The sequence below is a fragment of the Nomascus leucogenys genome, chromosome 9, assembly GCF_006542625.1.
Source record: "Nomascus leucogenys isolate Asia chromosome 9, Asia_NLE_v1, whole genome shotgun sequence".
Taxonomy (NCBI): Eukaryota; Metazoa; Chordata; class Mammalia; order Primates; family Hylobatidae; genus Nomascus; species Nomascus leucogenys.
In genome coordinates, this window is record NC_044389.1 from 101,348,936 (window position 1) to 101,371,895 (window position 22,960).

General features: G+C 43.3%; 1 protein-coding gene across 2 annotated transcripts in view; it reads left to right on the plus strand.

Annotated features, from left to right (window-relative positions):
* Positions 1 to 22,960, plus strand: part of MCM10 (minichromosome maintenance 10 replication initiation factor) — a 48,803-nt gene that overhangs the window by 1,363 nt on the left and 24,480 nt on the right. The window contains exons 2-8 of one of the 2 annotated variants that reach the window (XM_012499327.2): positions 1,134 to 1,215; positions 7,886 to 8,227; positions 9,349 to 9,453; positions 9,598 to 9,738; positions 12,509 to 12,680; positions 17,560 to 17,725; positions 20,051 to 20,218. In XM_012499327.2, coding sequence (XP_012354781.2) covers positions 1,209 to 1,215; positions 7,886 to 8,227; positions 9,349 to 9,453; positions 9,598 to 9,738; positions 12,509 to 12,680; positions 17,560 to 17,725; positions 20,051 to 20,218 — 1,101 coding nt within the window. In that variant the 5' untranslated portion in view covers positions 1,134 to 1,208. The remainder of the gene's footprint in view (positions 1 to 1,133; positions 1,216 to 7,885; positions 8,228 to 9,348; positions 9,454 to 9,597; positions 9,739 to 12,508; positions 12,681 to 17,559; positions 17,726 to 20,050; positions 20,219 to 22,960) is intronic. The other variant, XM_012499328.2, reaches the window with a different exon arrangement.

The window sequence follows — 22,960 nt, forward strand, 5'->3', positions numbered from 1 at the left end:
CATGGTGGCGGGCGCCTGTAGTCCCAGCTACTCGGGAGGCTGAGGCAGGAGAATGGCGTGAACCGGGGAGGCGGAGCTTGCAGTGAGCCAAGATGGCGCCATTGCCTGGGTGACAGAGACTCCGTCTCAAAAAAAAAAAAAACGCACCTTTGGGAGTCCAAGGCAGATGGATCACTTGACGTCAGGAGTTCAAGACCAGCCTGGGCACCATGGTGAAACCCTGTCTCTACAGAAAACACAAACATTAGCCAGGTGTGGTAGTGCACGCTTGTAATCCCAGCTACTTGGGAGGCTGGGGCAGGAGAATCGCTGGAGCCTGGGAGGCGGAGGCTGTAGTGAGCTGATAGCACCACTGCACTCCAGCCCCAGCGACAGAGCAAGATCCTGTCTAAAAAAAAGAAAAGAAAGCACCATAATCACTGTAATTAGTTCCTTGACACTGAACTTGCCAAAGAGCACATGTAAGTTAAATAAGAGCCTAGAAAAATTTATACTTTTTTACTTGCAGTTTAAAAAAATCATCTTAAATGAAAAGAGAAGTACATAGAGTAATACAACTTTGTCTTAATTAGCTATGCTGTTGCTCTGTGCTTTGCTGACTAGTATTGAATCAAAATCGTGATTGTCACTAAGGCTGCAACTAAGTAGAATCATACAGTAGCTGTTGTGGATAACGCAGATGTCAGATGTATTACAGTGAATACAATGAAAGAATAGCCTAATTTAGATCAACCCCAATAATTCGTGTGTGTGTGTGTAATTCTTTAAAAAGACAAGGTCTTGCTCTGTGACCAGGCTGCTCTCAAACTTCTGGCCTAAAGTGATGCGCCCACCTTAGCTTCCCAAAGTGCTGCTATTATCGCATCCATGTAATCTGGTGTGATTTACAAACTGTTCTGCATCTCAATAAGTTTGTGTAACCTTAGTTTAAAGACAAGTAAAAGTGAGCTTCTTACATCCAAGGAGGGAGATGGCATTGGCGGTATGGAGAGAGGAGGTGAGAAATGGTCAGATTCTGGATGAATTCTGAGGTTAAAGCCCATAGGAGTGGTAGGATTCTGGGTTTGTTGGATGTGTGTTGTGAGAGAAAGAGAAGAATTAAAAGTGACATTTCTAATATTGATTTCACACAGCCAAGGTTCTACATTGCTCATCTGGACACCTGAGCCTCCTTTGAAGTTTCCTGTCACAACTGTCCTCTTGACAGCATGGATGGTAAGGCCTGCCAGTTTTCTGTTTCTCTGTTTCACGGAAAACTAACCTTTTGTCCATGGACTTGTTATTTATTCCACTTGTAAAATCGTGAAAATGCTCCCAGCCCTCAGGTGTTGTCTTAGTGGTTCTGAAGCAATCTCACATCTCACAGAGGTCACTGAATGTTACTTGCTTTTATCAGATGACATTTCTTCTGGCAACAGTGATTGTCTTTCATAATTACCATAGCTGGTAGGTATACAGTGGGCCAGGCACTGCTCCAAGACCCTTGTGGAAGTTAACTGATTCAGTCCTCGGGCAAACATATTTTATAGGCAGGAAAACAGGGATGTTTAGTAACTTGTCACAGTTCAAGCTGGCAGAGCAGGGCGTTGAACCAGGCAGTCTGACTTCAGGGTTTACATTTGATAATGAAATCTGTTGAAGCGATTTTAGTCTAGCTCTGACTTAAGTTTTTATTAACATAATCCTTTCCAATTTTGTTCATTTTGCAAGGATGTGTACAAAATGTTTACCTAGAAAATAGATGTTGCACTAATTAGCAATCACCTAAAATGAATGTGCTGGGCGGGGTGCAGTGGCTCACACCTGTGATCTCAACACTTCGGGAGGCCGGGGTGGGAGGATTGCTTGAGCCCAAGAATTCAAGACCAGCCTGGGCAATAGAATGAGACCTTATTTCTGTTTTTAAAAACTTAAAGTGATTGTGCTCGTTGTGAAGAGATCTAGTTGCATAATTGAACTCATAATCTGAAACTGGATTTTTTTAAAAAAATTCAAACATATTACACTTTGCCCTTTAAAAAAAAAAACTTGAAATTCCTCACACTGTGATGCACAGTGGCCCCCCGTTGCCCCTGAGAGATGTGTTTCCACACTCCCAGCAGATGCCTGAAACTGAGGATGGTACCAAACCCTGGGCATGCTGTGTTTTTTCCTGTACATACATACCTGTGATAAAGTATAATTTATGAATTGGGCACAGTGAGAGATGAACAACCATAATAAAATGGAACAATTATGACAATATACTGTAATAAAAGTTATATGAATGTGGTCTCTCTCTAAAGTATCTATTGCACTCTCAAAATATCCATTGTACTGTCCTCAACCACAGTGACCATGGAAAATCAAAACCACAGAAAATAAACCCTCAGAAAAGGGGTTTTTCCTTATGTGAAACTCATTGCCTGATGGTATCATGGTGGTTTCCTGTTTCTTAAAATTGGCAAATTGCCTACAGGGCAGGTTATATAATACAAAGCGTCACTTTTTGCTATGAGATTGACATGAAAATAAGAGGTGAATGGATACATGTTCTCTAAGAAATCATACTATCTATCTGGAAACAGTATAGGTCAAGAAAAAAGAAAAGAAATCATAATGTTTAGGCTGGGTGCGGTGGCTCATGCCTGTAATCTCAGCACTTTGGGAGGCCAAGGTGGGTGGATCACCTGAGGTCAGGAGTTCGAGGCCAGCCTGGCTAACATAGTGAAACCCCATTTCTACTAAAACTACAAAAATTAACCTGGTGTGGTGGCATGTGCCTGTAATCCCAGCTACTCAGGAGGCTGAGGCTGGAGGATCACTTGAATCTGGGAGGCAGAGGTTGCATTGCATGAGATCCCGCCACTGCACCTCCAGCCTGGGTGACAGAGTAAGACTCTGTCTCAAAAAAAAAAAAAAAGGAAAAAGAAATCATAATGTTTAGTAAGAAAATCTCATTTGATTGGCATGGGTTCACAATTTGGCTGGTGTAGAGGAAATAGGAAAGTGTATGGTACTTGGGATATACTGTTGAACAATGTTCCTGCTTATATTTTAGTGGAGGGAGCAAGATAACAAAACAATAAACGGGTAGTTAGTAGATGGGAGACACTGCTATGTCTTTGTATGCTGACAGGAGTGCTTCAGAGGAGAGGGAGAAATTGGGGATACAGGAGCCAGAGAGGTGGTAATTGTAGAATGAAGTCTTTGAGAAGCTGAGAAGTGGGACCCAGTGTAAGAGTGTAAGTGGAAGAATTGGCTGTGAATAGCACTAGATACTTAGTCCTAGGAGGGAAAGCAGAGAAGATACGTTCAGAGTTGGGAGTGAAGGATGAGGAAGTCTGATTGCATCTATTTTTTCTGTAAAATATAAGCCAAGGGCTGGGCGCTGTGGCTCACGCCTGTAATCCCAGCACGTTGAAAGGCCAAGGCAGGTGGATCACTTGAGGTCAGGAGTTTGAGACCAGCCTGACCAACATGGAGAAACCCCATCTCTACTAAAAACACAAAGTTAGCTGGGCGTGGTGGCGCATGCCTGTAATCCCAGCTACTCGGGAGGCTGAGGCAGGAGAATCACTTGAACCCGGGAGGTGGAAGTTGCAGTGAGCCGAGATCACGCCATTGCACTCCAGCCTGGGCAACAAGAGCGAAACTCTGTCTCAAAAAAAAAAGAAAATATATATATATATATATGTATAATCAGCTAAGAATAAAGAGTGGGGAGTGGGCATAGGAGGTTTGAGGAGAGACAGTGTGAAGTGGTCAGAGCCTGGGAAAGTGAATGAATTGGGGAAGTGTGGGAATCTTTAAGCAGTGCTGAATGCTTGTTATGGGTGTGCAAAAATTTAAAGTTAGACTGAGGCAGGGTCTTGTTGATCACGCCTGTAGTCCCAGCACCTTAGGAGGCCAAGGCAGGAGCATTGCTTGAGGCCAGGAGTTCAAGACCAGACTGGGCAACATGGCAAGACCCCATCTCTACAAAAAAATTTTTAATAAGCTGGGCGTGGTGGTGTGCACCTCTAGTCCCTGCTGCTTGGGAGGCTAAGGCAAGAGGATCGCTTGAGCCCAGGAGTTTGAGGCTACAGTGAGCTAAGATCGCGACACTGCACTCCAGCCTGTGTGACCCTGTCTTGAAAAAATAAATAAATAAATAAATAAACAAAAAAGACCAGTCAGCATGGTAGCGAGTCTTTCTCCAGGGCCATTCACCAGCCAGGGAGCTGAGTCTTTAGAAGGCAGTGATGATGGTGTTGAACATGGATCCACAGGGAGGGCATTAGGGGCAGGGGGTGATGGACAGGAAACACATTGTAGGTAGGTTGATGGATTAGACATGTGGATGAAGCTGAAGAGCTGCTGGATATGAATACTAGAGTGAGCGGGTTGAAAGGATGGGAGGCTGGATCACAGAGGGACGTTCAGAGGTCAGTTGTGCTTTGCTGTGTGATGAGTTGGAGTTACTATGGGAGTGGGTAGCTAAGATGGGGAGTGGATGAGAAACCCAGTGACCAAGATGTTGGCTGGATCATCCTTGCGGAGGTTGAAGTGCCCCGGGAGGGTGATTGCAGTAGAGATGGAGGGGAGGACCGGGGAGCATGTATGATACACACATTATGATCAGCACATGACAGTGCCATGAGAGGTTCTTGATGCCAGCGTCTGGTGTCTTGAACTTCAGAGAGCTGTGATCTGGAATGAGACTGAATCATTCCAAAGTGACAGGGATAAAGAAGACATCAGGAACCTGAAGTTGATCAACAAGTATTTATTGCATGCCTAATACACGCCAAACACTATTCTAGACATTGCCATGTGAGGTATGAACAATTAAACGCTTTCCATTCAAGAGGGTTCCAGGGGTAGCCAGATTTCTGTTGTAAGAGCCACTGGGGATCCGGGAGACGTGCTGATAGTAGATTTCACATCCCAGGGGTTTGAGAACAAAGAGGCTGGGAGATTGAGTCAGCACAATACAGAGAAGACATGATTTTTGGTGGTGACTGAGGTAAACGGGGTTGTGAGGCACCATGGGATTAGCCCTGGTTCTCTTATGAAGGGTTCAAAGTGAATGGTATGGGGTCCCCAGGCAGCATTTTCCACCTGTGGCCCCCAGTGGTGTGAGCCAGAGCCTCTTCCCAGGGTGTGCCCTCTTTGGCAGATGGGAACAAGAGATGGTTGAGGCCTCTTTGCTTCCTTGCAGACATGTGACATTCTCACTTAGAGCACAGGGGGCTGCCTGGCGTCTTCTCTCTTGCACTGTGCAGTCTTGGAGTCTTCGTGGACTAAGCAACTCAAGCTAATCCTCATACAACCTCTGACTCTGAGCATTAGGCCCCGTCAACAGATTCTAGGCCTGAAGTTTGGCTACTGGCTTTTTCCTTCTGGTAAGGGAGTGTAGAGTGGTAGAAAGGACATTGGTTTGCTGATCTGGAGATTCCTTATTAACCCAGCTCCTGCACTGATCTGTTTCTCCATGTGATCCTGAAAAAGCCCTCACCCTCTCATACTCTAGCCCCTGAATTTCAGACAAGGAGAGTAGGTCAGATATTCTTAATATTTTTCCATTGAATACCTCTGATTTTATAAACAAGTAGTGCCCAAATAGGGGGGCAAAAAAGAGCAAAGAAAATAGACAAATCAAGAAAGAAGAAATCCGATTGGCAAATAAACATAAACAACTCTTAACCTCACCAGTAATCCAAGAAATGCAAATCAAAACAGTGAGATGCGTTTTTAAACCGTCCATCAGACTGACAAAAAAAATTTAAGTGACACATCAGATATTGATGAGGTGGTGGGGAGAAGTGGCCCTTGTGTACAGCTCTAGTGAGAGTGATACGAGAGATAGCAATTTTTTAGGGAGATAGTAAGGGCAACAGAGTCCTCAGCAGAATTTCCCTTTTAACAAAAAGCAGCCCCCAAGTAATTTCTAACAAAGACCAGCCTGAAAAATCAAGCTGCAGACATACAAAAGCAAGCTAGTAATTTGCAGGGTGAATACCTGCAGCTGTGCCGATAGGAAAAGGCTCTCTGGGGGCCAGGCATGTTCAACATGGCGGCCCCTTTTCTTTGTCAACCACGTGTACAGTAAAGAAACAGACAACATGGCGCTGGCCAGGTAGAGAACCACCTGTATAATAAAAGACTAGGGTGGGGCAGCCAGGTTTTCCACCCTCTGCAAATGGCATACCTAGTCCAGCCAATCTTTTATGTCCTATGTAAATCAGACAGTGCGTCCTCAAGCTCATCTACGAAACCCCATGCATTTTGCCATGGAAGCGGCAACCCATTTTTCTGGGACCCCTCTCTGCTGCTGAGAGCCTTTCTTTCTCTTTTGCCTATTAAATCTCTGCGCTTAACCTTACTCCTTGTGTGTCAGCGTCCTTGATTTCCTTTGCGTGAGACGACAAACCTCGGGTATTACCCCAGACGAACGATGCCATTTCAAGAGCGCATCCACTTTGAGAACAACTCGGCAGCATCTAGCAAAACTGGAAAACGTGGATACCCAGCAATCCAGCAATTCCATTTCTGATAGATATTCCCAAGAAACACATGTGCAAGAAGACGGATACACGATTACAGCGTATTTAGTAGTGGGGAAAAATTAGAAATAGCCCATATTGTCCTTTATTGGAAAATGGATTAATAAGGTGTAATGCAGTCTTATTATAGGATACAATATAGCAACGAAAAGAAATAAACTAGAACTATATGGGGGTTTTTGTTTGTTTTTGAGATGGAGTCTCGCCCTGTCACCCAGGCTGGAATGCGGTGGTGTGATCTCGGCTCACTGCAACCTCCACCTCCCAGGTTCCATCAATTCTCCTGCCTTAGCCTCCTGAATAGCTGGGATTACAGGCACAGGCCACCACGCCCAGCTAATTTTTATATCATTAGTAGAGACGGGGTTTCACTTTCTTGGCCAGGCTGGTCTTGAGCCCCTGATCTCAGGTGATCCTCCCGCCTTGGCCTCCCCAAGTGCTGGGATTACAGGTGTGAGCCACTGCACCTGGCTAGAACTATATGTTTTGATTTGGGTTAATCTTACAAGCAATGTTGAAAGAACCTGGAATGCAGAGTAATGCAGTGTGGAATATTTATGTAAATATTTTTAAAACCATCTAATATATATTGACTATGACTGCCTATATATTTATGTAAAAGCATATGAATGGACTGGAATGATGCCTCAAAATTATGAAAGTGATTACAATGGGAAGTGGGGGCAGTGGTCAGGAGTTGGGATAAGATTTGGCATGACAGACTTCATCTGGAAGGTGTTATTTAATGTTAAAGGCAAGAAGCAAACAACAAAATGTTAATGATGGCTAATTCTGGGTGATGGGATCTTAGTATTTTTTATATAGTTTGTATTTTTTTAATCTCAAATAATTTAAAGGTCAGGAATTATATATATCTAAAGCCTAAATCTATGTTTGGTGTTTTAAAATTATTCCCTTGTTGGTTGAATTTCATGGAAGTCGGTGTGTGGGAAGCTGTCTCATTGATTGGAGTAGAATGCTTGAGGACATTTGGCCCCGTGGCTGGCCCACTCTACTCACTAAGCAGTATTGGCTCCTTCTTAGCCCAGTGTCCCCTAAGAAGCACCTGGGGACAGGAAAGATGGCGACAAGGAGAGTAAAGACCAGGCAAAATGGTGCATCTGTAGGTTTTTTTTTTTTTTTTTTAGTTTCAGCTTTCATTTTAGATTCAGGCTTGTTACAGAGGTGTATAGTGTGATGCTGAAGTTTGGAGTATGGTTGAACCCATCACCCAGGTAATGAGCATTGTACCCATTAGGTAGTTTCTCTTACCCCCATGGGGTCATTTAAATTGCCTAAAGTTGAATGTTTGGAATTAGCTGTGCTTATTCTCTGTCCTTTCTCTTCTTTTCCCCTAGAGGAGGAAGACAATCTGTCTCTGCTGACCGCATTGCTGGAAGAAAATGAGTCAGCCTTGGATTGTAATTCAGAAGAAAGTAACTTCTTGACGCAGGAAAATGGCGAGCCCGACACATTTGATGAGCTCTTCGATGCCGACGGCGATGGTGAATCTTATACAGAAGAGGCTGATGATGGAGAAACAGGAAGGACCAAAGATGAAAAGGAAAATTTGGCCACTCTCTTTGGAGACATGCAGGACTTAACAGATGAAGAAGAAGTTCCTGCATCACAGTCAACTGAAAATAGGGTCCTCCCTGCTCCTGCCCCCAGGCGAGAGAAAACGAATGAAGAGTTGCAAGGTGCCCTAACTACTTGCCTTCCTTATTTCTTTTGGATAAGTTGGATGAAGACCACCAATCTGATAGTTGTCATCAAAATAGCTGCTGATTCAAGGGTAGAGATAAATGACTTTGCAAAAATAGAAAAAAAGAAAGAAAATTATATGAGTTGGTAGATGAAATGTTTAAGGCCAGCATTTTAGCACAAACTACAGACTCTATCAGTGTCAGCCAGCTGCACTTGATCCTGTACGGAGTGGCTCTGAAACTTTTCATGTTTCTTATGGAATAGTAGTACTTTGGGATTTATGTGGATGTGGAGCCAGAGACAAGGCTGCAAAGCTGCCACATATCTATTTGAGCAGAGCATTCCTGAACAGAAGCTTTGACACATCTTCTTTTCTTATTCCTGGCATCTCATACATGTTTAAGCTGTAATAAAATTCGATGGTTAGCTGTTTCTTCTAATACAGAAGCCAGCATTTATTATATTAGTTATGATATCCAATTTATGAAGTAAATATAATTTTTTTTTTTGAGACAGATTCTTGCTGTGTCACCCAGGCTAGAGTACAGTGGTGCAATCTTGGCTTACTGTAGCCTCCACCTCCCAGGCTCAAGTGATCTTCCTGCCACAGCCTCCCTAGTAGCTGGGACCAGAGGCATGCACCACCATGCCCAGCTAATTTTTTTTTTTTTTTTTTTTTTTTTTTCATTTTTTGTAGATACAGGATCTCCTTATATTGCCCATGCTGGTCTCGAACTCCTGAGCTCATGCAGTCCTCCTGCCTCAGCCTCCCAAAATGCTGTGATTACAGGCACGAGCCACCATGCCTGGCCTATAATTATTTCTCAACTCCTAAAAACTTGTTAACTGTGGATTTGTATTTGATATCTCTTAATAGTACAGATTTATAACTAGTTTGACTCTTGGGTGCTTCATTACTTTAAATAAAATATGTATTTCTCTAAGGGACCTCTTTGAAGTACAAAAGTTAATCATGATCTTTGGGTATGTAATTATATTGTGGGTCTCAAGGTATTGGAGCAAGGAGTGGACAACAAAAATATTGCCAGCATTTTTGTCATGTAGAACATTTTCTCCTGCCTGGTTCTTAAATTAACATATTTTCATTTCCTAGAGGAATTAAGGAATTTGCAAGAGCAAATGAAGTCCCTACAAGAACAGCTAAAAGTAACAACAATTAAACAGACAGCAAGCCCAGCCCGTCTACAAAAATCCCCTGGTAAGAAGACTGTCATTCTGGCAATCGTGTGCATTTCTTTTATTAGAAATTATCACATTATTTCTGCATCCAACTCCTGTCCAAACAGCCCTTTGAACCTCTTTCTGAATGGGTTTTTACTCACTTATTTTACTTTTGATTAAGTAGAGAAGTCTCCCCGGCCACCTCTTAAGGAGAGGAGAGTTCAGAGAATTCAGGAGTCGACATGCTTTTCTGCGGAGCTTGATGTCCCTGCACTACCAAGAGCCAAGCGGGTGGCCCGGACACCAAAGGCTTCACCTCCAGGTGCGGTACTTGCGGTCTCAGTATCTTGGCACTATTGTATGTGTTCATGTGTGTGTGGGTGTTCGTGTGTGGGGGGGTGTCTGTGTCTTTTGGTCTGTCTTATCTCTCCATTGAGGAAGAAAGAAAGTTTCTTGGGAATGGGAGCCACATGATGTATTTTGTGTTCTTCGTCTACATCTCAAAGTGCCTAGAAAATTATTAGGGCCAAGGCACGAGGCAGGAGGATTGCTTGATCCTAGGAGTTTGAGACCAGGCTGGGTAGTATAGCAAGACCCTATCTCTACAGTAATAAAAAAAATTAGCCAGGTGTGGTGCTTGCCTGCAGTCTCAGCTACCTGAGAGGCTGAGGTGGGAGGATCATTTGGGCTCAGGCTAGAGTGAGGCTAGATCATTTGGGTTGAGGCTGGAGTGAGCTGTCATCACACCACTGCGCTCCATCCTGTTCCACAGAGCAAGACCCTGTCTGAAAAAAGGAAAATCCTTAGGTACAGAGTAGCTATTTACTAAGTACTTAACAGGTTGAATTTTTTTTTTTAACTCTGTAGTCTCATAGTTTTACCCGGATTGTAGTAAGTAAAGCCACCGGTTAGGTTCTCATGCTTTAGGCTTGTGAGGTTATTTCCCTAGAAAATGGTCAAGTTTTATTTGAAGCCAGGTTGTATTAAATCAAAAGTGCTGTTTTTTAGAAAAGTCTTCTTTGAGAGGATAGTATTCAAATACAGTCCTAGTTCAGCACACACATGTATATGTACAAAACAGCAGTGAAAAGGCTTTCTGCCCTATGTATTGCTTTTCTTGTATTGCCGGGAGACCTAAGACAAGATGGTCCTGATAAAACATGGTGGGTTGGAGGACACAGCATTTTATTGGCTGCATGTGTTTGGAAAAGCCCCTTTGAATAGCATGGTTCTGTGCCACAGCCGTAGAGAACTACTTCCGCCTGAGTGTTCATATTAATCTGACAGCAAGTTATATATTCAGATATCCATTCGGGAGTAGCATCCATCCCCTGAGGACTTTTGGCATTACTAGGGTGTTGCATTAGGTAATGTCCAAAGTTTGGTTTTGAGGGGTGGGGAATGGGCCTGGCCTCTAGGTTCTAAAGTTCTAGGGTCACCCTGGCCCCCAGTGTGAGAGCAGTGATCCAAAGTCCCTTTGAGGGCAAACAACAATCTTATGAAAGAGAGAGTGATATTTTATTAAGGAAAATACCCAAGCATCTGACTTTCAGGAGAATTATCAAACACTTCTAAAATATGAAAAGTAACTCCATCAGGGATATTTAATGAAGCAATAGTGAATAGAATACCAGACCTCGAACTCTCCTTGGCCCCACAAATAAAATCGAATGGAATGAAATGAAACAAGAAAGAAGAAAAGGGGAGCTAGTTTTGGAATTTTTTTTTTTGTTTTTGAGACAGAGTCTCACTCTTGTCACCCAGGTTGGAGTGCAGCGGCATGATCTGGGCTCACTGCAACCTCCACCTCCTGGGTTCAAGTGAGTCTCCTGCCTCAGCTTCCCGAGTAGCATGCCCCACCATGCCCAGCTAATGTTGTATTTTTAGTAGAGACAGGGTTTCATCATGATGGCCAGGCTGATCTTGAACTCTTGACCTGAAGTGATCTGCCCACTTCAGCCACCCAAAGTGCTGGGATTACAGGTTCTTAAAGTAGAATTTGAACTGTACACAAATCTCCACTAATTACTCATTCCGGAGGAGGTCTTGTCCTCCCTTTGAGAATCTGCCCCGGTGCTCTGTATCTTGATGAATACCTAGTAAACATCATTGCATAGAGAATCAGTATTTTAGAGCGGCACTATCTAGTACAGTAGCCACTAGCCACATGTGGATGTTTAAGTTTAAATTAGATTAAATTTAGTTAGAAATGTATTTCCTTAAAAGCACAGGGTCACATTTAAGTGACCAGTGGCCACATGTGTCTGTTAGCTAGCACCCTATTGGACAGCACCAATGTAGAACACTGTTATCATCAGAGAAAGTTCTGTTGGACTGTAAGGCCAAGAAATGGTCTTGTGGGGCATGCTTTGTTCCCAAGATTTGATTATTGCATGTGTTGCTTTAAAAAAGGAACAATCCTGGCCGGGGGCGGTGGTTCATGCCTGTAATCCCAGCACTTTAGGAGGCTGAGGCAGGCGGATCACCTGAGGTCAGGAGTTCGAGACCAGCCTGACCAACATGGAGAAACCCCATCCCTACTAAAAATACAAAATTAGCTGGGCATGGTGGCGCATGCCTGTAATCCCAGCTACTTGGGAGGCTGAGGCAGGAGAATCGCCTGAACCCGGGAAGCAGAGGTTGTGGTGAGCCGAGATCGCCCCACTGTACTCTGGGCAACAGGAGTGAAACTCCATCTCAAAAAATAAAAAGAAAAAGGAACAGTATGGGCCGTGTGCATGTGCAGTGTCTCACGCCTGTAATCCCAGCATTTTGGGAGGCCTAGGCAGGTGGATTGCTTGGGCTCAGGGGTTTGAGACCAGCCTGGGCAACATGGCAAAACCCGTCTCTACAAAAAATACAAAAATTAGCCGAGCATGGTGGCACATACCTGTGGTCCCAGCTACTCAGAAATCGCTTAGACCCAGGAGATGGAGGTTGCAGTGATCCCAGATCACGCCACCACTGCACTTCTGCCTGGGTGACACAGTGAGTCCCTATCTCAAAGGAATGAATCTGTAAAAACAAATTTCTAAATTTCATTCGTGATTATTGGTGTGGTTGCCTTTTCATTAATTGTGTTAACTTTCTAGAGCCCAAAAGCTCATCTTCAAGGATGACAAGTGCACCCTCCCAACCACTCCAGACGATTTCTCGGAACAAACCTAGTGGGATAACTAAAGGTCAAATTGTGGGAACCCCAGGAAGCTCTGGGGAAACGACTCAACCCATCTGTGTGGAAGCCTTCTCCGGCCTGCGGCTCAGGTCAGTAGCTATGCTGTCTATTCATGTGCGCCACTACATAGCTTTTTGTGCCTCTCGGAGTCTTTTAGAAGTAGTGTGTTTATACATCAGGATCCACAAAACAGCAGCAGCTCTTGAACTGGACAACACACTGCCAGAAGACTAGCAGTAGCCCTGGGTTTGACTAAGTACAGTTGCATATAAAATGTTTAAGAAAGACTTTTTCTTGTGTATATAATCAACAAAGAATATGTATCTATAAAAAGAAATGGACAAGTGGTAGTATATTTAATCAGAAATTGACAGACGGAAATAGTAGATTTAAAATTTTCTCCATCTCTATTGAGTTGTAATTTAGACTATTTTTAAATACACAGACAGTTTAACCAGGATAATATTTATGCAATTAAGCAATTACTGGATTGCTTTGGCTCTTCTGGGTCTTTTGCGGTTCTGTATAAATTTTAGGATAATTTTTTCTATTTCTATTGATTCTTGTAATTGATGTTAAGAAAAATAGCTATGCTGTTTTTCTTTCTTATAGCCTTTTTAAGGCAAATTTATATCCTTTGCATCTGTTATAGGGATACATTTAAGATAGCCTGTTATAATAGGAATATATTCCAAGCTCAATTCAATTAAAAGCTATATTCAAATCCTGGACCTTTTTTTTAACTTTAATTTTTTTAATTATCTATACTCTGTATCACTACTCCATTGCATCTCCATCATTACATCTGGATAATCCTAGGGCAGAACAGTAATCCTTACTGTGAGACTGGATTGCTTTTAGCACAGTCCATTTGAGGAACCCGTGAAACCCTCTAAAACTCTTAAACCTTGTCAGTCTAAATATCAGCCAACAACTAAAACTGCTAAGCTCTTAAAGTATATATTATTAGCAGAGGAGAACAAGTGTTGCCAACATACAATAAAAGTGTATTATAAGGCTGGCCGTGGTAGCTCACACCTGCTATCCCAACCCTTTGGGAGGCCAAGGCAGGAGGATTGCTTGAAGTCAGGAGCTCGAGACTAGCCGGGGTGACATAGTGAGACCTCATCTTTACAAAAAGTAAATTAGCTGGACACAGTGGTGTGCACCTGTAGTCCTAGCTACTTGGGGGTGCTGAGGCAGGAAGTTCGCTTGAGCCCAGGAGTTCAAGACTGCAGTGAGCTATGATCATGCCACTGCATTCCAGCCTGGGCAACAGAGCAAGACCTTGTTTCCACAAACAAAAAAGAAGTGTCTTGTAAAGACTTGGTATTCTCCAAAACTGAAGAATGTATTTATATCTTAATTACATCTGAGAGGAGTCTAAGAAATAGAATACAGCAGTAGAAGCTGTGGTTCTCACTGAGGGGCTGCAGGCTTCCTTCTCAAGGTAGAGAATTGCCCCCACCTGAGATGCTACTGCCTGCCCCAGCCATGGCCCACTTGAAGCTCCCTATGGGTAATGAACCATGTTGCTGCTGGTGGGCATTTATTGCACATGTGAATCAGAATTGAGATAGAAGATACTTAAACTACTCAGCAAAAGCTTCTGAGTGGCTTTTAAATTTAAGGGAGTACAGAATTGTTTGAGTCTCTTTGTCATTGTTATACGTGAACCTCAGGCCCTAAAAATACTCTAAAGGACATATTCATAGAAATTCCCCGACACAGGTCGAGGGTCCCTTATCCAAAATGCTTGGGACCAGAACTGTTTTGGATTTTGGATTCTGGAATATTTACATTAAATAGACTTGCTGGTTAAGCATCCCAAATCTGAAAATCCAAAATCTGAAATGCTGCAGAGGCTGAGGGGGGGGCAGATTGCTTGAGCTCAGGAGTTTGAGACCAGCTGGACAACAGGGCAAAACAAAATTTAGCCCGGTGTGGTGACATGCGCCTCTAGTTCCAGCTGCTTGGGAGGCTGAGTGGGGAGGTCAAGGCTGCAGTGGGCCAAGATTGTTCCACTGCGCTCCATCCTGGACAATAGAGCAAGACCCTATCTCAAAAAAAAAAAAAGTTTCCTCAAAACTGGGAAGGATCCAAAAGCCAAAGAATGACTTGGACATATATGTAAGGCACCCCTGGATGGCAGCAAGATTGTTTGGGAGATCTGCTTATTTGTCTGTTTTTGCTTTGGTTACCTGTGCTTTCATGTTACTACTCAACAAATCTTAGCCACGACCAAGACCAATGTCCTAGAGAGTTTCCCCAATGTTTTCTTTTAGTAATCTCATAGTTTTGGGTCTTAGATTTACGTCTTTAATCTTTTTTTTGAGACAGTCTTGTGCTGTCGCCCTGGCTGGAGTACAGTGTCGTGATCTCAGCTCGCTGCAACCTCTGCCTCCCGAGTTCAAATGATTCTCTTCCCTCAGCCTCCCGAGTAGCTCAGACTACAAGCACGCACCACAATGCCTGGCTAATTTTTGTATTTTTAGTAGAAACCGCCATGCTGGCCAGGCTGGTCTCAAACTCCTGACCTCAGGTAATCCACCTGCCTTGGCCTTCCAAAGTGCTGGGATTACAGGCGTGAGCCACCGTGCCCAGCCTCTTGAATACATTTTGATTTGATTTTTGTATATGGCAAGAGATAGGGGTCTAGTTTCATTCTCCTGCATATGGATATCCAGTTTTCCCCACACCATTTGTTGAAGAGACTGTCCTTTCCCCAGTGTATGTTCTTTGCACCTTTGTTGAAAATGAATTCATTGCAGATTTATGGATTCGTTTCTGGGTTCTCTATGCCAGTACCATGCTGTTTTGGTTACTATAGCTTTCATATAATTTGAAGTCAGGTAATGTGATTCCACCAGTTTGGTTCTTTTTGCGCGGGATTGCTTTGGCTATGTTGGGTCTTTTGTGGTGCCATATACCTTTAGGATTGTTTTTTCTATTTCTGTGAAGACTGTCATTGGTACTTTGATGGGGATTGCATTGACGTTCTAGATTGCTTTGGATAGTATGGACAGTTGAACAACATTGATTCTTTCAATCCATGAACATGGGCTATTTTTCCATATTTGGTATCCTCTTTAATTTCTTGCATCAATGTTTTTTAGTTTTTATTGTAGAGATCTTTCACTTCTTTGGTTAAGTGTATTCCTAGGTGTTTTCTTTGGAGCAGTTGTAAATGGGGTTACTTTCTTGATTTTTCAGATTGTTCGTTGTTGGCATCTAGAAATGCTACTGATTTTTGAATATTGATTTTGTATCCTGCAACTTTATTGAATTTGTTTATCAGTGCTAACAGTTTTTTGGTGGAGTCTTTAGGTTTTTCCAAATATAAGATCATATCATCTGCAAACAGGGATAATTTGACTTTTTCTTTTCCAGTTTGGATGCCCTTTATTTCTTTCTCATCTGATTGCTCTAGCTAGGACTCCCCTAAGCTGTTTGCCTACTGTGTGTGTGTGATGAGGCTCTTTTCTTGGTGTGTTCCCATATATGCTCCAGAATGGTTGGGTTCTTAGGGACATCTGCTCCTCGGCTGGGCACCATGGCTGTGGCCCCCTACCCGGCCTTCGGGGTTCAGGCAGCTGACATACACCCTTAAGTAACTTGGGGTGGGGGGGAACCTATCACACTACAATCACAGAAATCAGACAAAGGAAAGAATTTTCCCACTGAAGTCAATGTTTTGCTTCCTGAATATTCTTCATTGTTCAAACTTAGCTCTGGGACTTTCTGTTCCGGAAGACTCATTAAATAGTGAAGAAGCATGTTTTTCTGTGAGTGTCTTTTCTCGTCTGCAAATATATAATGCGATCAAAGATGAAACAAATGTTAATAACCCTGAGAGTTTTTTGACCCAGTCATTAGGAATAAGAATATATTAATTGAAGCTACATTCAGAAGCCTTTATTGTATGTCAAAATGTTGTCTTTAAAAAAAATTCAGTTAGAATAGTAGAACCTGTGAAATTCTTGCATAATCGATGAAATTTGTGTCTTATTTATGAATATTAATTCATGGTTTTGTAATAAAGTAAAAAAGGATTGTTTGCAGAAGAATATTAAAATTTGCATAGTTTAAGAGCTTAAAGGATTTGTGATCTTTCTTGTATTCTATATAAGCCCTAGATCAATATCCAAAGAAAGGCAAACCTAGCTTTAAAAATTATCTTAGGCCGGGCGCGGTGGCTCACGCCTGTAATCCCAGCACTTTGGGAGGCCGAGGCAGGTGGATCATGAGGTCAGGAGATCGAGACCATCTTGGCTAACATGGTGAAACCCCATTTCTACTAAAAATACAAAAAATTAGCCGGGCGCGGAGGCAGGAGCCTGTAGTCCCAGCTACTTGGGAGGCTGAGGCAGGAGAATGGCGTGAACCCGGGAGGCGGAGGTTGCAGTGAGCCGAGATTGCGCCACTGCACTCCAGCCTGGGCAACAGAGTGAGACTCTGTCTCAAAAAAAAAAAAAAAAATGATCTTAGAGGCCAGGTGCAGTGGTTCACACCTGTAATCCCCGCACTTTGGGAGGCCGAGGCGAGCAGATTGCTTGAGGCCAGGAGTTTGAGACCAGCCTGGCCAACATGGCAAAACCCCATCTCTACTAAAAATACAAACATTAGCACATGATGGCACGTGCCTGTAGTCCCAGCTACGCAGGAGGCTGAGGCAGGAGAATCAGTTGAACCTGGGAGGTGGAGGCTGCAGTGAGCCGAAATTGCGCCACTGCACTCCAGCCAGGGCAACAGACTGAGACTCCATCTTTAAAAAAAAAAAAAAAAGAAAGAAAGAATTATTTATTTATTTCCTATAAAAATGGATGCCTTGGTCATACTATATAACTAAGCTTCCCAAGAACAGGTACTGTAGAGGTTTCTGACCATCACACTCCCTTACCACCTGCTAAGGTGCCAGGTAATTTTTTATTAGAATCATAATTACTAATCGCTGGTTTCTTAACCCAGGCGTCCTCGAGTATCCTCCACAGAAATGAACAAGAAAATGACCGGCCGAAAACTGATCAGACTGTCTCAGATCAAGGAAAAGATGGCCAGAGAGAAGCTGGAAGAAATAGACTGGGTGACATTTGGGGTTATATTGAAGAAGGTTACACCACAGAGTGTGAATAGTGTGAGCCATTGTATTGGTTTCTTAGCTGTTTTACTACAAACTAACAGTGGGAATTCGATGTCCTGAATTTGTTAACTGGAACCTGTTGGTGTTTCATTTAGAAATAAGTATAGTGAGTTCCAGAATCGCCACACATCACTGAGTTGGTATCCAGCGGGTATAAGCAAAGGATGCCCTGTTTAAATAAGACCTGGTGGTACAGGTTTCTTGGGCTTTCCATTGTCCAAATCATCCTTACTGCATTTCACTTGTCACTTTTTTTGGTGACACATATAGTTGTCCCCGTGACACTGTGGTCTCTTCCATGGAGGAGAGGCGCAAGTACCCAAACAGGCTGAGTTCACAGACTGTTTCGAGGTCCCTTTAGATGTAAGATACCAACCACAGAAGTGCTGAAATTGCTGGCCTGTGTCAGTGCCTTATGATATATTTAATTTGATGGTTATTACCAAAGATCTAACAAGTTTCAAAATCACTTTTGACTGAGTCATAAATGGGAAAGTTATTCTGTGACCTGGCAAGTCAGATAGCCTGGCTTCTAAGCCTTCTGCCTTTAACGAGCGATGTTACCTTAGGTTGGCTGTTAATCTTTCCTTACCGGCTTCCATTTCCTTATTTATAAAATGAAGGAACTTAGATTGAAAATCTCTCCTATCTCTAAAATACTATGATTGATCATGCTCAATCATGATGTTATTCTCTAATTTAGATCTTGGCCAACCTTTGGTTTTTTGTTAGAGCTGACATGGAGTTGAATTTTAAGAGAACCCGGTCCTAAGCCATTATCCTCAGCAAACTAATGGAGGAACAGAAAACCAAACACTGCGTGTTCTCACTTATAAGTGGGAGCTAAATAAATGAGATCACATGGACACAAGGAGGGGAACAACACACACTGGGGCCTGTTGGGGGAGGGCAGGGAGCGGGAGAGCATTAGGGAAAAGAGCTAATGCATGGCAGGCTTCATACCTACGTGATGGGTTCATAGGTGCAACAAACCATCGTGACACACATTTACCTATGTAACAAACCTGCACATCCTGCACATGTACCCCGGAACTTAAAAAATTTAAAAAAACATTAAAGATTACCCGGTCCTACACTAGCCCTATTACTGTTGAGGTACATGTGGACAGGTCTGGTTTTCCTTTGATCAAATTCTTAGTTAGTTCATAAGTGGCTGTAATGACATGATAATAATAGACACGAGAATTTATCTGAACTCCTCCAAGACAGGCACTGCACAAATCCATGGAAGATGGATGCCAGCTCAGAGTCCGGGCAGTAGATTCCATGCTGTAAGCCATAACCATACCCAGCCCGGGATGCCTCTATGAGATAGTGCAAGTCAAGATTATTCACAGTATTCTGGTTTTAAAAACAACTGTAAAAGTGGAGGTTTTTCACATTATAATCGGTCAGCATTTTGAGCTGTATTTCTTCAGATACTTAATCATACTTCTGAAATGTTAAGGTTAAACTCAACCAGTTTTCTTGAAATGATGCTTTGGTAAGCTAAGCAAAGATTTAATAGCCTAGAAAGGAAACTTCTTTATTCATATTAATAATAGACTTAGGCCAGGCTTGGTGGCTCACGTCTGTAACCCCAACGCTTTGAGAGGATGGGGTGGGAGGATCACTTGAGCCCAGGAATTCATGACCAGCCTGGGCAGTATAGTGAGACCTTATCTCTATGAAGAGAAAAAAAAAAATTAGCTGGGGCTGGTAGCACATGCCTGTAGTCCCAGCTGCTTGGGAGGCTGAGGGTGGAGGATTCTTTGAGCCCAGGAGTTGGAGTGAGCAATGGGACGTGATTGCACCATTGCACTCCAGCCTGGGTGACAGAGCAAGACTCTGTCTCTAAAAATAATAATCATCATATAATTAACCAATGATATGGAATAGATTTACTCATTTACCTAATATTGATTCATATCAGTAAGTTATTAAATGGTAGTGTCATACCTTCCACTGTCCTTTTAATGATGTGTGTGTCTCTGTGTCATTAGAAAGGCAGTGCTATCCCACTCCCTCTGCTTAGACCCGAGATAATTAGAGACTCTGCTAACAAGTTTGCCACTGGCTTGCTTTATTTCACCTTCATCTCTAAAATGAGAAGGGTAATAGAATGCGAAAGCCTAGAGAATGGGTTAATTTAAAGTCATCACACATGTTGATGATACATATTTGAATAATAACAAAAAAACTTGGATTTAATGGATTATAGGCATATAGTTTTCCATAGTAAAACTCTTGAACCATAAATGTGGACAGGATAACCTACAGTTCAAAATTATAAAAAATAAAAATAACTATTTGTTCCAGGGAAAAACCTTCAGCATCTGGAAACTGAATGATCTTCGTGACCTGACACAATGTGTGTCCTTGTTCTTATTTGGAGAAGTTCATAAAGCACTCTGGAAGACGGAGCAGGGGACTGTCGTAGGGATCCTCAATGCCAACCCCATGAAGCCCAAGGATGGTTCAGAGGAGGTAAGAGCCTGTTTCTGGGATTTGATTGATGATTGTCTTTACGAGTTAACTGAGTTTTATCAAAGACTTTTGAGGCTGCACACAGTGGCTCACACCTGTAATGCTAACACTTTGGGGAGGCCAAAGCAGGAGGATCACTTGAGCCCAGGAGTTCAAGACCAGCCTGGGCAACATAGTGAGACCCCCATCTCTACAAAAAATGTGAAAATTGGCTGTGAGTAGGGGCGCACAACTGTAGTTCCATCTATTCAGGAGGCTGCGGTGGGAGGTTGAGGCTGTAGTGAGCCCTGATTGTGCCACTGCACTCCAACCTAGGTAACAAAGTAAGACCCCATCTCAAAAAAAAAGACAAGAAAAGAAAAAAGTTTGTATTAGTCTACCTCCAGAAAGTAAGTCATGCTTTTATGTGCTTGTGTCTCCGTGAATCTGGCTTTTCATTTTTTGTTCATTCATTACCCATCAGTATTCTGAATTTCCACCTATTCTAAAGTATTTTGTAACAACTACTTTTATTCCATCTTTTCAAATTAGTTACAAAGTTCCTTGAGTTTTTTGAACTATTGTACTCAGATTTCCTTAGATTCATACCTTCTTTTTTTTTTTTTTTGAGAGTGAGTCTTGCTCTGTTGCCCAGGCTGGAGTACAGTGATGTGTTCTTGACTCATTGCAAACTCCATCTCCTGGCCCTAAGTGATACTTCCACTTCTGCCTCCTGAGTAGCTGGAACTACAGGTGCATGCCACCATGCTCTGCTAATTTTTGTGGGTTTTTGTGTGTGTATATGATGGAGTTTCGCTCTTGTTGCCTAGGCTGGAGTGCAATGGCGCGATCTTGACTCACTTCAACCTATAGTTCTCAGGTTCAAGTGGTTCTCCTGCCTCAGCCTCAGCAGCTGGGATTACAGGCATGTGCCACCATACCTAGCTAATTTTTTTGCATTTTTATTAGAGACGAGGTTTCACCATGTTGGCCAGGCTGGTTTCGAACTCCTGACCTCAGGTGATCCACCTGTCTCAGCCTCTTAAAGTGCTGGGATTACAGCCATGAGCCACCACGCCCAGCCTGTTTTTGTGTTTTTTGTAGAGACAGGGTTTCACTATGTTGCCCAGGTTTGTCTCGAACCCCTAGGCTCAAGTGATCTACCTGCCTTGGCCTCCCAAAGTGCTAGGATTACAAGTGTGAGCCACCGTGCCCAGCATGATTTCTTACATAAATTTTTATGGTGGCATCAAGAAAGCCGTGTTTTATAGTTGAGGGAATTTTGCTCCGTTGACTATGACAACCATAGCTGCGGTTTAAAATCAAAGTGAATTTTCATCTTCTCAAATACTAGAGTTTTGGCACTACTGCTTCTCTAGGAAATCGTAAACCTAGACACAGTGTGAATAGCAACTGGCAGTTTCTCTGCTCTGACCCAGCGCGGAGCTTTACTCTGTTGTAGTTAGAGAAGTGTGAAGTGGCATACCGTGGAAGGTGCCAATTTCTCGGAGAGGAATACCATGCACTGTTTACCAGTCCCGTGGGAGGGCTGTAAACACCTTGCCAATTTCTACTATTTCTAGATCTGGTAGGTTCCCAGGTCTGGCTGGAAGCTTTGTACAAACCCAGCTGCCAGTGGTTCAGCATAAGCCAAGCTACCCGCAGCTTTGCACAAGCCTGCCTGCAGGAGTATGCATCTGGGAGACAAAACACTTACATAAGTTGGGCAAAGCACCTTAGGCAGCGAGAGTCCACAGAAGCCTAGGATCTGAGTTGAGCCAGTCCACCAAGGCTCAGGAAAGGCACTCCAGGCAGGCAGAGTCCTGTCTGCTCATGGCTCTCTTCACCATGCAGCGGAGGGATTATGAAAGCACCCTGATCTGGGTTTTATAACCTGGAGGCCACTTGGCTTATTGAGCTCAACTGTTGTAAGAGATCTTGTCCTAGGAGGGGTGGGGACAAAGCCCGAGCTATTCGGGACAGTCCCTCTTGGTACAATCTCTCCAAGAAGAGAATTGCAAACAAGAAGGGAAAGAGCTGAATTCAGCAAGGCCCTTCAGGGACTTGTCTCCCTCCAGTCATCTCCATTCAAGGCAAGAAGTGAGGAGTAAGGGGGAGCCAGCCTCCTAACTCATTTTATCAGGAAAGCAGAAGCTTCCCTGCCAATTCCTGTTTATGTCTGAGCATCTAGAACTTATCCCATAACCAATGCTAACTCTAAGGAGTGCTGGGAAAACAGGGAACAGGATCTATTACTTGAGGCTGAGAACTCGGCCAGCCCAGACAAAATCAGGATTCCAATCGCAAAGATGAAGGAAAGGATGGAAAATGGGAAGAGAACTGAAGGTGCCTTCGGCACCCCTGTTCCTAAAACAGTCATAGAGCACTGGCTTCGAATTCCTTTAGACTAGTAAAACCTCTCTCCTTTTGAGACGGCCTCACTCTGTTGCCCAGGCTGGAGTGCAGTGGTGTGATCACAGCTCACTTCAGCCTGGACTTCCCAGGCTCTAGTGATCCTCCCACTTCAGCCCCCCCAAGTAACTGGGGCTACACGCACACACTACCATGCCTGGCTAATTGTTGTGTTTTTTTTGTAGAGACAGGGTTTTGCCACATTGCCTAGGCCAGTCAAACTCTTGGCCTCAAGCGATCCACCTGCCTCAGCCTCCCAGAGTGCTAGAATTATAGGTGTGAGCCACTGCGCCTGGCAATAACCTTCTTAAATCAGCACCAACCATTCTTTTTTCTATTCCTGCTAATAAA